The 18,163-nt window shown below is 38.4% G+C and overlaps 1 protein-coding gene across 1 annotated transcript in view; it reads left to right on the top strand.

Moving 5' to 3' along the window:
- Positions 1–18,163, top strand: part of tmem63c (transmembrane protein 63C) — a 32,337-nt gene that overhangs the window by 6,507 nt on the left and 7,667 nt on the right. The window contains exons 3-15 of the mRNA XM_055160835.1: positions 1,202–1,281; positions 2,692–2,779; positions 3,899–3,936; positions 4,584–4,726; positions 5,504–5,555; positions 5,631–5,739; positions 6,692–6,765; positions 7,520–7,600; positions 7,673–7,793; positions 9,886–10,019; positions 10,648–10,770; positions 15,248–15,401; positions 15,476–15,582. Of these exons, the coding sequence (XP_055016810.1) occupies positions 1,202–1,281; positions 2,692–2,779; positions 3,899–3,936; positions 4,584–4,726; positions 5,504–5,555; positions 5,631–5,739; positions 6,692–6,765; positions 7,520–7,600; positions 7,673–7,793; positions 9,886–10,019; positions 10,648–10,770; positions 15,248–15,401; positions 15,476–15,582 (1,304 nt within the window). The remainder of the gene's footprint in view (positions 1–1,201; positions 1,282–2,691; positions 2,780–3,898; positions 3,937–4,583; positions 4,727–5,503; positions 5,556–5,630; positions 5,740–6,691; positions 6,766–7,519; positions 7,601–7,672; positions 7,794–9,885; positions 10,020–10,647; positions 10,771–15,247; positions 15,402–15,475; positions 15,583–18,163) is intronic.

Below are 18,163 nucleotides of genomic sequence, written 5' to 3' on the forward strand. Positions count from 1 at the left end.
TACCCGGGACAGTCCCAATTTTGTAGCCCTGTGTCCCCTGTCCCAGTGGACAGTAAAGAGAGACATAAATTGTCATTTGATTAGATAAAATACAGAAAAGCTGCTTAAAAAAATAAAAAACACAAAGAAAATGTGATTATACTGACTCACTTATTAGTCATGGATGGGCAGAGTGAGAAAAATTTTCCTTAATTACACACTCATTTCACAATTTTATTATTACCAACCGCCAATCTGAGTTTTTGATTTTTAAAGTCTGGTCATCCTATCTCTAACATTCCAACATAGAGATACATGTAGAACACCCCCAGCATGAGGTCACTGCAATAGTCAATATTTCCAATAATAATCATTACATTTACTGTCAGCGCAGTGTACAACTGAACCTCTAACACTGGTTCAAATTGACTTGAATTAATTAATATTGTATGATTTCGAATTTGAGCAGAATTAATTCATTTAGGTTTAATTAGATATTTAAGTTTCAAGGCATTTCTGATTAGTTCCAAAATCATTTAGCTTGAAATAAGAAGTCTGCCAAACGGGTAAGAGCATTTATCTTACCCTGCTGACACGGAAGGTATTAGTTTAAACCACATCTTCAGGTTAAAATAATCAATGCTGCAACAGGAATTATAACATTTTAAAATTTGAAAACCACCAATTCAAAACAAGATATCATGAATTCAAGTCAAGAATCTAGATATAATTTGTTTTGGCAGTATAACCTTGGCTCCTGCTCCCTCTATTTCCAGGATACAGCAGTTGAACATGAATGCACCGCTGTCCCTTTAATGCCCATAGTTGCTTGGACACATGTGCCATCTGTAGTGGCCATAAACTGGACATTGCCTGTATCTTAATAGAATTGTTGACACTTCGATGCCACTTCACGGGCCTTTAGATTCAATTCTGCACATAATTCAATTTCCTTTCTGTTTTTAGCTCCCTCTCCTCTCCGCTGTGCCTGAGCAATACGCACATTTGTCCCACAGTATCGATCGCCTCGTGAGGTTGGCGTTGTTATTAGCGCGCTCCCAGCATGTGCACTTCCCCTCTCTGCCTGTTTCCACGACAACCATATATTATTCTTAAGGTTGACTGGTTGCCTATATGTGTCTCTTATTTATATACAAGTCCTGACGGGAGCCCTAATGAGGTTTTCAATGTTCATCTTTGCACTGTTGTCTCGTTTTTGCAGTTTTTGTTGCTCATCTTTTCGTGTCTGAGGAAGGCTGCGTGGGACTACGGGCGTCTGGCTCTGCTGATGGAGAATGACAGGTAAAGTCCTCTCAGGATGTTTTACTCCTGGAGAAATCTGCTGCACGTTCTGCTCTGTCACACATGTAAACACAACAAATGGGGACGGAGTAGAGCCTGGCTGGAGCAGAGTCGTCAGCGCGCTCTGCTGGTGGAAAATGGCACGACAAAAGTCATTCATTTACAGACTTATACGAATATTATTGATCCACAAGGGACATTTTTTGAACATAGTTGCTCACATATCACAATAAATATAATAACAAAGAGCAGAAACATAAATGGTAATAATAAATGCAAAATAAGTACTAAAAATAGCAACTAGGGACTGGTGCAACCTACCTCTGTCGATTTTAAAAAATCTCCATCCAGAGTATTTTACAGGAAAGTTGCACATGTTGTTAACACTTTAATATCTTTAATCTGCAAATGTTTCACTGGCTTATGTCTCTGTTCACTGTTTCATATTATGGTTGATGTGTGAGTATGTTCTGTTTCTGCTTCTGTTTTATACTGCCTCTTGGCCAGGTCGTCATTGTAAATTTTCAATTGACTTACCTGGTAAAATATTGAACAAATTGAAAAAAAATTAATAAATAAAAATAAGACATAACTATTGGATTATAAATCATACATAAATACAGGGCCTTCTCTTTTATTTTTGCCATACTGGTACATTGTAATATCCTTATATGCATATGGTAAAGGGTCCACCACCGCTTGTTTCCATGGAAGTTACTGTGTTGCCTGGAATGTTCCACAGTAGGGCATTTAATTTAGGCCTATTGGTTCAGCAATAGAAAAGTCTGCACAGGAATAAACGCTAGGGATGTAACAATAACTGAAATATCCTGGAATCGTATCGTCAAAGTTTTCATAATAATATCATGGATCATCACAATATATCGAATTGCAAGTCTCTTTGCTTAAATTAAGAGTTATGGTGCAGCAATAGCTAAAAAGAGGGAACTACATAGACCATGATCCTTTGCTCCATTTCAGTGCAGACTACAAGAAGAAATAGCATTTTCTAAGCACTTTTAAGTCTTCACAAAATATCACAATAAATATCGTACCATGAGATGTATATTGTGAAAATATCGTAAGAAATTTGGATATTGTTACATCCCTAAGCTTTAGTCTCCCCACCATATCATGAGCTTTCCCACAATATTGCAATAAATATCATACTGTGAGTTTCATACTGTGACGATATCAAATCCTGAAACTTGGTTATCTTTACACCCCTAATAAACACACCAATAGATAATGTTGTATGTACAAAGCAATAACATTTCCAAGGAGACTAGCAGATGATGGACCTGTCACCAAAAAGTTCCTTAGCTCACCTTTAAGTTATTACAAAAATACTTACATACACTAACTTCATTATATCCACAAATTTGACATCATGTTTGTGTATCTTTTCAGTCTCACATCGCTGTTCTATGGTGAACAAAGTGAAAAGGAGAAGTCCCCCTCAGACTGCAGCCCATCAGACTCCGAAACCAAGGACATGGTCAGTAGCTGATATTTTATTTTATTTTATTTTTATTTTTTTCAAGCTATACAAAAGATGCTCATCCCCTTTATGTAGCCATCCCCTAGGGGCAGTCTTGAGTTGCAAATGTTCTTACTCAGAATCAGTGGAGATGAGCCAGAATGAAAAGAGGAGGATGTACACACTTCTTCCTCTTCACCCCTATCTGTCATACATCTGTCTACTATATTGTACATATAGGCAACTTTTTCCACCAACATGCTCCATTCTATAAATATTATTACAGTGTAAAGGTTGTAAATAGATTAATATAGTAATATTCTAATCAATATTTTGCATGCAGGATTTCCTTCATAATTTTAAAATGCACAGAAATGATTTACATTATATCGCCTTTGCAAATCACTGTAGATGTCAAGCTTTAATCTAGTGATCTAGTATTTTGTTTGGTTATTTATCATTACATTAGTTAAATCCAAACTATGCATGTTGTAATCATCATTTATGTTTTTGGATTGTGAAATGCAATAAATGTACAATATATAAGGTAAACCTGAAAGAACAACACAATAGTTCAGTCTAAAGCAGCACAGAAAGAATGCTGACTCATGTAAATATGCGCAGATACCATGCTCACGTTTCTTCGGCCCAGACAGTCTCCAGCTGTTGTGTGGTGGTGCTGTTGTGTTGTGGAGGTGTCACTCACTTGGACATAGTTCTCTGTAGGTGTAAAGTGCTGAGTGCTGCTGTACCGTACATGAGTCAGCCGACACACTGCGTCTCCTTCACACCAGTGTGACAGACCATGCTGTTTGTGCTGTAACTGGACAGTGCCAGTCCACCAGAGCCATACAGGCCCAGCGCCGAGGTTCAGCTCTAAGGCCCGGCTCTGAGTCCCGGCTCTGAGTCCCGGCTCTGAGGCCCGGCTCTGAGGCTCATTAGGCCCAGCTCTAAGGCCCAGCTCTGTGTTTCAGCTGTGAGGTTCAGCTTTGGGGCCAGTGCAGATGTAGTATTTCATATCTGTGTCTCCACCATGGTTACACTATTAGATTGTGTGAAGACCCAGATGTGGCCTACTTGTTTGTGATTTATCACCTCTAATAGTCTGTGTATTTAATCATGTCTGTGTGCTTGCAGGGCTTCTGCTCGTGGCTCTCATCTCTTTACCATATGAAGTAAGTACAAAGCTCTGGTAATTGCAGTTTAATCTTAGCCTTCTTCCTTTTATTGGCCTGTGTCTTCAAAGCTGATGTCACCAGTAAATGTAAAGTCATTGCGTTATATGTCATTTAGCAACAAAAACAAACGCACTGAGCTCATGCGACCGCTGGAGCCGTGGTTTCCCATTGGCTTTTTGCACTTGCTCCAGTCTGACTGCACACAACACATTTAGGCTGTAAAAGAGCCTTTCCACACTCTCCATGGTTTCCATAGTATTATGGTGGCTTCTGTTTTTAGCTCTCGTGCCAGCGGCTCACCCCAGCATCCCTGGGAAAGAGCAAACCCACCCTGCGAGTCACTCTGTGTGGGCTGTCCGGAGCAGCGGGCAGGCCTCTGCTTTTACACTCTGTCTCTGTGCTGTTTATGAAACAGGCTCCTCAGTCTCTCTGATCACACACTTGACACAAAGCAGAGGGCAGCCTTGTTCATGATGAAGTATGCCTATGTTGGGCTCTTTACCTTGGCAGCAGTGAAGGATGTGCCTACCCAAATGACATCACTATGTCTCCATGTTACACTATTTTAATCACTGTTTGCTTTCACAGACTGTATTATTAGATACAATGGCCTAACTGTGCCCCACTTCCTTGTTTGTTGTCAGGGATGAGGAGATCCGGAGCAAGTGCGGCTTGGATGCAGTCACATACCTGTCCTTCCAGCGCCACATCATCCTGTTGCTAAGCGTGGTGTGCCTGCTGTCTTTGGCCGTCATTCTGCCGGTCAACTTTTCCGGGAAGCTCCTGGGTATTTTAGAGCTGCTCTGTTCCAGCCAAGTGTTTGTAGAAGCACCGGGATACCCTCAAACTGCAGCGGGCGGGCCACACAAGAGACAATCACACACAGCGCACACAGGCACATATACACTGAAGATTTATGACCCCAATGGAAGATCTGCTCAAGGCAAACTCAAATGTTTTGTGCAAAAATATAATTACTCCCATGCAGAAATAAATTTAACTTGGATCCACTCATAAAAGTCCAAATTGAACAATTTCTCACACATAAACTGTATACTCAGCTGACTTTTATTGAAGGGAGTTGCTAGTATTCTGGTGTCAATTATGCAGGTAGAGTAATACAGACATATAGCATGCTTCATTTAGCACAGTGGTGTGGGAGGCAGGGTGGGATGGAGCCACAGAACAGCCCCACACCGCTTGTTTGTTTACTTGGTTGAAAGTGTTGAGTAAGTCTTTCCATAATGAGATCCTGGTTGGTCCACACAAATGTTTTTATTACTGTTTATTGCTGTCATCTCATGGAGCAGGGTGTCACCATAAAGCTGCACCCGCTGACAGGTTGCCATGGAAACACCAAACACAACGACCCTCGTTAAAAACGGGAGACCCACAGGGCGAGGATCCCATCTGTGAAAATAGTGTGAAAATATCATGTGATGAGTGAGATGACAGAATGTGGTTTGATTGGAAAACAGGAAAATCGATTTCTGTGATGCTTGTAAGACAAAAGAAAATAAGCAAAAATTAAAATGTCTGACCCACTGTTCCATTTTCTCAACAGGGGACAGCCCAGAAAACTTTGGCCGAACGACTCTGGTTAACATGAACACAGAGTGGGTGTAATAGAGTGTGAGAGACTCTTCTGAAGGCACCAGGCTTGTCTCCTAATATACCTATTTTTTCATTAGGGATCGTTTTCTATGGCTCCACAGTGTCTTTGCTCTGATGTACTTCATCCTCACTCTGCTGTGCATGGCCCACCACTCCATGCGGCTGGAGTACAGGGAGGACCACAAGGTTTGTGTATATGGTGTAATCATTTTGGATGATGTATTGTAAAACTATGGTTAAAAAATGGTAAGATTGGAAGTAGTTACGGACACAAATTAAATTAAAATAATTACTAAATGTATGTGGGGTATAATACAATTTGTGGTACTTTTCATGACTATTGTGAAAACATACAACTACCTCTTAAAGGTCCTATATTGAGCAAAATCGACTTTTATGTGGTTTAAGCCATGTTAGAATGGTGTTACCTCAAAAACATACCTGGAGTTATGTTTTCTTTCATTCGCTCATGTTTGAGTAATCCTTTATTCGTCTCTATATCTCCCAAGTTCAGAATGCTCTGTTCCACTTTGTGATGTCATGAAGTGGTAATTTCAAGGTAACAGCTACCTCTTATCTTAAGTTCAGTAGAGACTGGAAATTCCCGGGCTGAAATTATCCAAATGATTCTGGTGAAGGTGTGTGTGAGTTTAAAAACACAGTGGAGCACTTCTTGCATTACCACATGACATCACAAGGTGGAACAAAGTGTTTTCTATCCCAGAGAACATCATCCAGGTATATTTTGATGAGGAAACAACAAGAATATAACACAGATCAGAAAATAGCATAATATGGGCCCTTTCAGCTTCATTACTTCTTCTTCTATTTCTGTACCACTGTTTTTTTACACGTGCTCTGAGGAATTCTGGGAATGAAATACAACCATAATATCACCAATAGCAAAAGAAATTGATCGTACCTGGACGACTGAGGGATTACACAGATAATATCACCAATATCAATATCAGTACTGATATATTGCCCATCTCTGTTTGCTTATAGTAAATGAGTAAATGTCTAAAGTCCAAACGTGTGCTCCATATTAGCACAATATGAATAACCTATTTTAGTATACAGGACTTCTCGCTAAGTGAATCACTAATTGTGTAAATATTTTATGGTTTTACTTTTACAGGTAGCCCGGACATTGATGATCACGTCTATTCCCAGAGAGATCTCCGACCCAGGGCTCATCACCAAACATTTTCAGTACGCGTAATACTAATTAGTAATATAGTATAATACTGCATTGACTACATTTTTTATTTTGTTTTGATTTGTTTGTTTTGTTTGTTTGTTTTTTGGGTCAGTGTGGTTTCTGAGCACACAAGCTTTCAAAACTGTCCGCTCTGCACTGAAAGATGTTTTAATATTTCATTTAGTGAACTTGCCTCCATTGAGTCTGTTGTCTGAAAATGCATTTTCCTTTCATAGGGACATAAAGATCACCCCTTTAAGTAGCACCTACACACACCAACATTTCTAATCTTGTACTTAATAAAATATTGAAAAAATGTACAGGATTTTTGTTATCTAATTCCAAGTCTGATTTTAGTTTTTAGAAGAAATTTGAATTTTTTGGCAAATTTTCTGTCAGATCTAGTTTACTTGAATAATACTAAATATGATATCCAAAATCCTCTCTGTATAATTGTTAGTATCTAATATATCAACAAAAAGAAGCCAGAAATTTCACCTTGGCTCTTTTCATGTTCCTAATATAAAACATTTTATGTGAGTCAACTACAGGAGAAGTTTCAAATAGATATCTCTAAATTTAAGAATGTTTTGTTTTGTTTTTCCTGCAATGTCTCACCATCATAAACAACACTGATGGATAAATAGGTAGATAATACTTTATTTATACCAAAGGAAATTCATTTTTCTGGCAGCACAGTGATACATAATAATAATAACATCCGTAATTTTCAACATTTGCAAATCTTGCTTTATTTTTCCCCAGTGAGGCCTACCCGAGCTGCACGGTCACAGACATACGCTTCTGCTTTGACGTCCACAAGCTGATGAAACTGGACTTGGAGAGGTACTCCCATATACTTTTCAAAACGTATTATTTGCATTGCATTTGGACTTCATGATCATGTTTTCTCTGCAGACGAAAAGCCATGAAAGGCCGCCTGTACTTCGCCTCAAAAGCCCAGAAGGAAGGCAAGATCATGATCAAAACCCACCCGTGCGCTCAAATCTTCTGCTGTGATGCGTGCGGGTTCGAACAAGTAAGTCCTGTCACCGTGCTTGTAATTACCAGAGGGGCTGCTGCTGTGCACATCAGCCTCTGCGGTCCTGCACAGAAATAGCTTGGCCACTTGAGGGCACTGCAATCCAAACATACTTAAGTGAAAGCACATGTGGATCCTGAACTTAGGCCCCTGTCCCTCATCTCACTTATATACAAATTTGCCTTACTTGTAATTAGCCTTAAAGCTGCTCTGTGCAACTTTACTTGTCTCCATGGGGAAGTTCTTGCTTTACCTTGAATCTTTCATGGTAAAACATTAAACGTATTTGTCAAAAATTTATTCATAAAGGCTGTTTCTTTTGCTCAAAAACACAATAATTCTTTCAGGGTATAAGGGAGACTCTCCACAGATCTGAACTGTAATGTAGGGTACTGCTGTAACCTCCTTGTCTCCCTCGTGATAGATAGGTTTAATATATACTGTATCTATACATTCTAGGTTAAGCAGTATAATTTCCATGAAGACATCATTTATTAAGAAAGATTCAGGCTTTTTCAGTTTGCATGTTTTTCCCCGTGTCTGGATGGGTTTCCTCCGGGCGCTCCAGTTTCCCCCATCAACCCAAGACATGCTGCATAGGTCTCCGCGAAGAATAGCTGATAGTTGATAGCTGAGGTTAATTAAATACAATCAATCAATTAACCTGCCTCTAATTAACCTCTACAACCTGGTACAATGCATCTCTCCTGTTAAGGTTAATGTATATTGTGCACTGTCCCTGTCTCATTAAATAAACTAATTAACTAACTACCTAACTTTCTTAAGTACTTAATTATAAAGGGTTACGATGTTACTTAAGTAGTTATTAAGCCTGAAGCAGTCTTAATAAACTATTTGTTCATTATGAATTAAGATAATGTTCATTTTAAATAATTCTTTATTCATTCTAAGGATAATTAAGATGTAGTTATTGTTAAGTTATCTCCCATTTTAATTGATTCCTCATGAATTATAAAAAATAAGACGTTATAAGATGAAATAAGATGTTTTGTTTTTCTTGCAAAGAAATCAAGACTTGTTTGTACTGGCATTCAGAGTTCTAATATGTTGGACCCTATTGCTATTCCCATCTCTCTGTGATTTACACAGTGGTGGAAAGAGGACTGAAAATGTGTACAGTTGCATGACTAAAAATGTACACAATTACAAGCACAAGCAAATTAGAATTAAAGTGGAAGTAAAAATGCACGTAAAAAAAAACTGTTTTTACCAGTACTAGTTGTTAGTTACTCTTCAACACTTTTCAACACTGTATTAAGTTTTAAACAATCAGTACAGGTGTGCAATGTTGTTAACTTATTACAATTACATGTGTAGATATAATTAATTACCAGTTAATTACAAATGCCAGTACAGGTTTAAAAATCCATTTTAAAATAACCCCCAAACTGTACTCAGTTGCAGTATTTATAATGATGTACTTCATGTCTGGTGTTCATGTCTGGTATTATGTTTGATAAAAATGACAAAAATCATATGGCGTTATTGCAGTTATTATGTAAGAGCTTACATTTCCAGGATCCATCCCTCCATGTTCCACCACATTCAATAACATGTCCCTCACGTTGCAAAATTTTCAGTGGTCACTCTACATATGGCTGTACTTCCCTACAAAGACAGAACTCTGTAACATCATGTTTAGTCAAAAATGAGTTAATGTCATTTTGGAGGGTAGTTGAGACCTCTTTTATCATGTGAATAAATATTGTGAAAAATATTGAGCTCAAAATGGACCTCTGATTCTTATTTGGCAGTTCCTGTACTCTGCCATTGTATCATGAGCCAAAATTAAGGAGTCGTGCAAAGGCAAAAGGCAATAACACTGTATGATTTGTTTGTGATGATTTACTTTTTCACAAACAAATATTTCATCATTATAGCAACTAGTTTTTTTTTGGGAGCCCTACCTATTACACTTTAGTCAGGAAAAAACAGAAACTTTTAAGTAATTTTTCTCAGTTTCACACTCTGGCAAGTTAAGGTCTTTTGCCTTTATAGGGCAGTATACTGTGTCAACGGGTGCTGACGGGTGTTGACGGGTGTTGACGGGTGCTGTTGTCCTGTGCAGGTGGATGCAGAGCAGTACTACAGTGAGCTGGAGGAGAAGAGGACTGATGAGTTTAACGCAGAGAAGAATCGCATCGCCACCAAGAGACTGGGAATTGCCTTTGTGACCTTCAGGGATGAGCGCATGACGGCTGTGTACGCATTCAGTGACGTAAACCAGAGTGGATCATTTGTGACAGTGGTTTTTAGTACTCAAGTCGATTTTTGGAAGAGATCTCCAATTCCCAATGGAACTCCCACTGCATAACTTTTTCCACAAACCTGACTTGTAGTTATTTGGTTCCATGGAAATGTTGTAGTAGTGTTTGACATTATGGCATAAAACATATGTATCACCACAGAGAATATTCCAAAGTGTGTGGTTTTAACTTTTCAGGTCCATAGAGTCATGAAACCCCCAGAAAGTTATGCAGTGTTGCTTTAAATAAAAGTTAAAAGCAATCAAGTCAATTTGGAGATTGTGTTTGGAGAAATTTAGGTTAATTTTATATTTGCATTAATTTTGTTTTACCCAGTTCGGCTCTGGCTTAATCCAGTTTTAAAGGTAGAAACATCAACATTGTTATGAAGTATGATAGTGGTAGTGAAGAGGAGTTGATTGAGAGGCTGGTGCTTCTGCTGCACTGGAAAAGGGGTTCAGGAGTATTGTTGCATGTAGCTAAAACAGCAGGTAAATGGAGGGTAGAGAGTGCATCTATCTTAAACAGGAACACTAAAGAACCAAACTGGTGCTTGGGAGTAAAATGTATTTTTATTTTTGTAGAATTGTGAAGGACTACAGGCGTGTCCAGTGCCAGCGCCGTGTTCAGCAGTCTAGCATCAGCGCAGTGGTCCAGTCTCAGAAATGGGGGGTGAGCTACGCCCCTGCCCCCAGTGACATCATCTGGTCAGTACCAACCAAACCTATCATTCCCTCTACCTATAATGATGAACCTTAAAGGAGACACATTATGTAAAATATAATTATGAGCTTTTACCCAGGTCATAGTAGTTTCCCATTATAGGTTACTCACAGTTGTAATTAGAGTGATTCATGCATGTTTGAGTAATCCTGTATTGTCCTGCATTCCAGGCTTGAGTGCTCAGAAATTACAATTTTTACCTACCTCCTATCTCCATCCACTGCTCATATTCTGACTTCTTTATCAGCAATAAAAGCAATGAATGAAATCAGTGAAAATTGTACGCTTACTATGGTTAAATGCTACAGTAAAGAAGCAGGACCACACAGTTCTGTGGCCAGAAGCCAAGCAGGGCTGGGCCTGGCTAGTACTTGGACAGGTGTCCGTAAGGAAGACAAAATAAATACTCAAGTAAAAGTCATATGATAATCACATGAAAAAATTGACTTAAGTAAAACTATTAAAGTACCTGTTTAAAAATTACTTACAAGAGTAAAAAGCACAGATCTAATAAAGCTTCAAATGTATTTTTTTTGATAAAGGTTTGTGCTTTTGTTCAATAGAAACAGTTGAATCATTTGTTTTTGTTGTTGTTGTTGTTGTTATTTATTGTTTTATTTGTAAATTTTTGTTTGCTCAAATTATGAACTTGATACATTTTTTTTTTTTTTTTTTAACTTTGTTACGTTCCACCTCTGGCCACATGGCATTGGTTGGCGGCCTCGCATCTGTCAGTCTACCCCATGGCAGCTGTGGCAACAATAGTAGCTTATCACCACTTAGTGTGGATTGAATGATTAATGCACTGTAAAGCCCTTCTTTAATTAGTGCAATGCTTCTTAAATTTCCAGTCAAAAGTGTAGATTGTGGCCTCAGTAAAGGGCCTGGGTGCAGAGGCGACTCTCAGCCCTCCTCCTGGTTATGGCCTAAGTTTATTATAGTATTCAGAAGTGCCCACAGACACTTCTCACAGACAAAGTTTAAACCTAATCTCACAAGATGTGTGACTGTGGGAGGAAATCCGATCACCACTGCCATCCAGAGTTTGATGTAATAGGCCATTTTACAAGACCTATCCATCACTGAGACATTAGGCTCCCTGTAATTAGGCCTGATATATTGGGTATGTTTGGAAACCTCTGGATCGTGACTAAACTTTGAAATGGCAAAATTTGAGGAAAACGAAACACCAAACATCTGCGGCCCTGTTTTCTCTGCGCTAAGCAAATCTGTTCTTCCACACCAAGTCTTACCAAAATATAAGAGTGGGGAAAAGACATGCTGTTAGTGTTTAGGATTCTGACAGTGATGGTCTGTTAGCAGCTGTCCATCATCGCTAACCTCAGCTCCCTGAAAAGGCTGTGTGTTTTAATGCAGGCCAACCTAATAAATAGTGAAACAGCATATTTAAAGGTGCACTATGCAATTTTTGTGGTAGAGGGTCCATGTAGGTGTTGATGTTTTTTCCTGGAATGCTCTACAGTATGGCATTAAATTAAACAAGTAGGCCACATCACCAGGCCAAGTTACAAGTCAGATCTGTGGTTTTGAGAAATAAAAACCTCTGTATTTATTTGTTTTATATCATACTGTGGAGACAAGCAAAAAAGTTACACAGTGCACCTTTCCACATAGATACATTCATGTTAGAAGACATAAAACAAAGCAATAATTATTTGTTGAAATACTGAATGAGTGGACGACTGCATAACATTTCTAATGAAGGGTCCATCGCCTGCTTGTCTCCATGGAAATATTATTGCTTTGTCTAGAATGTTTCAGAATATAGATTAAACCTATTTGCCACGAGGGAGACAACCAGGTTTCCGTACTATGCCATCACTATTCAGATTTGTGGAGAGTCGCCCTTATTTGCAGAAGGGATTATTGTATTTTTGAGTAATAAAAACCACTTGTAATGAATAAATGCTAGATGGATAGTTTGTCATACCATGGAACATGCCACAGCAATAACATCTTCATGGAGACAAGTAGGTAGTAGGGTTGGGCCGTATCAAAATTTTGATACTGTTAAAACTTCTCGGGATTTTACCGGGCTATACGGTATTACCGTATTACCAAAATGTTTTAGTACGACTTTGGTAAACTACGAAGCTGCACCGATATTTAGTCTATGAGTATGATCTGCAGACTTACAATATCTGAAAAGTTTCACATGAACCATCTCCAGCACGATACACGCACAGAACGGACTCAGCATCAGCCGCACATCCTCTGTCACAGAAAGATCATATATAATCTACTGAATCGTGTCCTTTAGTCCAACAGAAGCTGAACTGCATCAGCGCACAAGGAAACAGTTGTTTTTATTAGCGCTTTATAGTTTATGCAAATGAGCCATGTGGTTTTGTTTCTGTAAAACATAAACAAATGTGGGTTTTCTGGGGGACCAACTTGCTTGTGGCCGGACTTGCCATCTTGTCTTGGTCTCCTTTATGAGCATCACGTGACAACGGGACGAAACTAATCGAACGTCACCTCCCCACGCAGTTAAATAAAACATTATAGACACTATTAGTTTTAAATCATGATAGCATTAAATTGAAAATACAATATAGGTATCAATAAATTATAATATTATATTAGGTCCTTATGCGCTGCAGATTTTTTAAATAATGGTAATGAAATGCTACTTTTCGATATTGCTGGATACTGTAATATCGTATTACCGCCCAACCCTAGTAGGTAGCAGACCTACCTACCACCAGAAAAGTTGCACCTTTAAAGATAAAATTCACAGACAAAACTGCATTAGCACTTTCTACAGAGGTAGGTGACTCATCTTTTTTGTGTTTTAATCGAAGATAATTAAAGAAACAGTTATTCATTTCTGTCCTAAATTATATAAGTGCTTACATCGTGTAACTGTTTTTGGTGGTGGGTCAGCTATTTATTTGTGTGCATTTCCATGAAGACAAGCTTATGATTCCACCACATCAGATCTGTGGAGAAGTCACCCCACTAGAAAGAATCCATATTTTCGGTAATTGATCGGTAATTGAACGAGCTCAACAAATTTAATGCCAAACTGTACAAAATTCCAGGCAAAGCAATAACCTCTTTTTGGAGACACGTGGCTGGCTGGCCCTTCTCAAGAAATGTTTCATAATGCACCTTTAAAGCAAGAATCACAAAATATTACTAATACATGACAAAAAGTTGATTCATCTTTAGCATTAGATAAATAACAGTTTTCCCTGATTTAAATTAAGGCCCAAATAATCATGATTATAGTTTTCTTTCCATAAGCGAGTGGCCCTACCCCCTGCTCAGTCAATTTGTATGCTATCATCCTCCTTTGAAAGCAAACAACGCCTGGTGCGATTACATAACTGATGCATATTATGTGAGTTTATCCACAAGAGAAGCTCATATGCCTACAGTGCGCCTCACTCATCAAAATAACACTTTGAAATATGGTGTGCCCAACCTTTTTCCAACAAACTTTTATATACAAGCTAGAAGTGCACAGCAGGAGAGAGTTAGCTCATATAAGGGTCTTGTATTACACAAAATTAATTCGTGTGAGCTTCAAACCGTTTTATAATGTTGTTTCCTCATCAAAACCATACATAAAGTTTTGTTTTATTTACACATGTTTGAGTAGTCCTTTATTATTCGTCTCTCTACATCTCCGAAGTCCCAAATTTTCTGTTCCACCTTGTAATGTCATGAAGCGGTAGTTTTCAAGTTAACAGCTACCTATTACCTTTAGTTCAGTAGAGAATGGCAATTACAGCACTGAAATCACCCAAATGATTCTAGAGGAGGTGTATATTTGTAGAACTCTAAATATGCATGTTTGTGTGTTAAAAATGGGTAAATAAAAACACAACGCCAGGCAGGGCTGCTCGGTTATGGAAAAACAACCACTCACAATTATTTTTGGACAATATTGAAATCACGATTATTCAAACTATTATTTTTTTGTTACATGATGCATTTATTCAACATTTCTCTCTCAAAAAAACACTTTGGTATTGATAATTTGCACAAACCTTCAAATTAAAAATAAATAAAGGCTACAAATATGAACCTAAGAGCAGTTTTGTGATGTATAAAACATAAAATGAATAAAATATACTTTGAACATGAATTAAGGCATAGAAAAACATAAATGTATCCAAAATAAACTATATATCCAGCTGTTCTACAATCTCTGTATTTAAAAACTAAAATTAATACTTATTTATGTAAAAAACATCCCTAAATAAACTTAAGCTGTATAGTAAATCGTTTCAACTCGATTATATGAATTTGGAGATCATTTGACACACAAATTGAAATCGCTATCAAAATTCTATTAATTGTACAGCCTTAACTCCAGATATGTTTTTGATGAGGAAACAACATTATAATAGATCTGAAAATAGCCTGCATTGTCCACTTTAATATCCACTTAACTGTATGATAAACATTTCCTCTGCTTTTCTTGTCTAGGGAGAACTTGTCTGTGTGTGGGTACCGCTGGTGGCTACGCTGCGTCCTCCTCAACATTTTGCTCTTCCTCCTGCTCTTCTTCCTCACCACTCCGGCCATCATCGTCAACACCATGGACAAGTTCAACGTCACCAGGCCTGTGGAGAGTCTGCAGGTCAGTCTCGCGCATTAATTTCCTTAATAATATTAGCACCAAGCTGACTCTGATGGTTTGTGTGTTGAGTACAGAGCCCGGTGATCACTCAGTTCTTCCCGACTCTGCTGCTGTGGGCGTTCTCTGTGCTGCTGCCTTTCATTGTCTACTACTCGGCCTTCTTTGAATCCCACTGGACCAGGTACATGGTGCAGTAAATTGGTAATTAATTATACCCGAATGTTGCAGAAATCCTTGTATATCCGTCATTCAAACATAATAGCCTAAATATCATATCATGTATCAAGATAGAAAGATTAAGACAGCTGCTCAAGGCTCAAATAAGGTGTATTGTGTAAGTTTTTCGGTGGCAGGTCTGTCAAATGCTTTTCTCCATGGAGACGTTATTGTTTTGTCTGGAATATTTCACAGTATGGTATTGAGCCTTTCTATCTTCATGGCAATCAAACCAGACCAAGTTACAGGTCAGAGAGGCAGCTCTGCTCACAGTCAGAATGCCTTTTTTCTAGGTATTTTTGAGCTATAAGACCACCTGTTGTTTAATAAATCTAAAGTACAGCTGTTTAATGTTATAGTGTGGAACATTTCAGACAGAGCAATGACATCTTAACGGAGAAAAGAATTAGCAAGTTACATAGTGCACCTTTAACGTAGCATCATGTAACTTTTGTAATAAAGAGTTCACTCTCTGCTTGACTTTATGAATATGTTATTACTTGCTTAGAATGTTCCACAGTACGGCATACAGCCTGTTAGGGGTGTAAAGATATCCCAGTCTCACGATACAATATCGTCACGGTATGAACCTCACGGTACGATATTTATTGCGATATTTTTGTGGAGACAAAACTGTTAGTATGCTACTTTTTCCTCTTAAAATGCCTTGACAAGACTTAATCCAAAGAACTAAGACTTAAAAGTGCCTAGAACTGTTATTTCTTCTTGTAGTCTGCATGATCTATGTAGTTCCCTCTGTCTTTTTTGAGCTATTGCTACACCATAACTCGTAATTTAAGCTAAGAGACTTGTAATTCAGTATATTGTGATGGTCCACCATATTGTTGTGAGAACTTTGACGATACAATATCATATATTTTGCTTATTGTTACATCCCTACAGCCTATCTATCTCCATGGAAACATGGAGGTGACACTACTAGGCCATGTCACAGGTCAGAACTATGAGAGGCGAACCCGGTCACAGAAAAAGTTTAGGCTTTTCAAGGTGTTTTTTGAAACAAGAAACAAAAAAACAACTGTAACTGAAAAATGTAAGATACGTTTAACACCATACTGTGGAACATTCCAGGTAAAGCAATAGCATCTCCATGGAGACACACAGGTGGCAGATCCCTCACAGAAAGAAAGTATTGTTGTTGAAAAAACTTCAAACTTAACAATAATAGTTTAGTGTGTGATTTTGATTTGATTTTGATTCAGGCATATTCAAGGCTATTTAGAAATTGTTAAGTTTAACGCTATTGCAATATTCAATGGTCCTTGCATAATATATGATTTTAATGTAGGCTTAACACAAACAAATGCATTCACTCACTTTAAATCACTTCCACATGTGTATTTCCCTATCAAATATTCTTTTTTTTCCCATAATTTTCCATATCACCCTCCTGCTCTCTCTTGTTCTCCATCTCTCCATCTCGATGTCACTCTCGGTGTGCGGCGTTATTCTGGGCAGGTTGTCATAGCGATCCGATCCATGTGATGGATAATGATATGCGCTGTAGCCAGACACCAGTGGAGCATGGGGACCCAGTGGGAGGAGGAGCGGAACGGCCTTGCATAGGAAAGACACCTATGAGCACCCAGGTCTTTACATAACCACCCCCACCAACGTGCTCCGTCTGCGGGCTCGACGGAGTCCACGGAGTCCATGCAAATCTAAGGCTTATTTGGTTGTTAGTGTCGACGTACCCAGTGGTCCTGCTAATAAAAAGATTGTTCATTTCTTTGAATTGCGTCATCTTTTAATTGCAAAAACAGCAGAGCAACGAGAGTCCGAATTGGCCTACTATCATCCGTATCGAGACAGGACGACTCCGCTCAGACCACAATGGTTTTTGTTCCATTGGACGAACAGAACGTGAAATGACAGAGGACATGTTTAAGTTTATCAGTCATTATGAGGCAGGAAAGTTTGACCGAAGATACTGGTTTAAATCAAGGCCGATTGACGTTTTCCGCTCCCTCTACTCTTTTACTTGTGGGGTCCCAACCACAAATCAGACAGCTCGGGTACAATGATCTGCTGAGGCTGTGAAATCAAATCTATCCCAGACATTGTAAAGACACAGTAGATACACATATGATTTATAGCTTAGGGCCAAAGTCCAGTTGGGCACTTCTATCCAGGTTTCCACTTCAACATTAATTGTATTGTAATCCTCCTGGTAGGTGCTGACCAAACCAAGGTGAAGAGATGAGCACATTGGCACTACACACCTCAAAAGACTTTAAATAATCCAACCATGACCAAATCCACAAGCAAATAGTACTGGCAAAAGGCCTCATCATTCACATAGCTCATCCATTTGTAATTCCGTACAGTTCTATGTTAAATATAAAAGAACATTTACACAATATCTCTCTCCATACCTCTCCATTTCTATAATCTTTTGTTACTTTGTTTATTACAGTTCCTCTTATTATTGTTATTCAGTGGTTATTGTATGCAGTGTTAAAAAAACACTGGGCATGGTGAGTGCATGTGTGATTTTTAATTCTCTAATTAGTGAAAATTGAGAA

Source organism: Boleophthalmus pectinirostris, unplaced genomic scaffold, assembly GCF_026225935.1.
Source record: "Boleophthalmus pectinirostris isolate CB_2022bp ecotype Guang Dong unplaced genomic scaffold, ASM2622593v1 HiC_scaffold_10, whole genome shotgun sequence".
NCBI classification, from domain to species: Eukaryota; Metazoa; Chordata; class Actinopteri; order Gobiiformes; family Gobiidae; genus Boleophthalmus; species Boleophthalmus pectinirostris.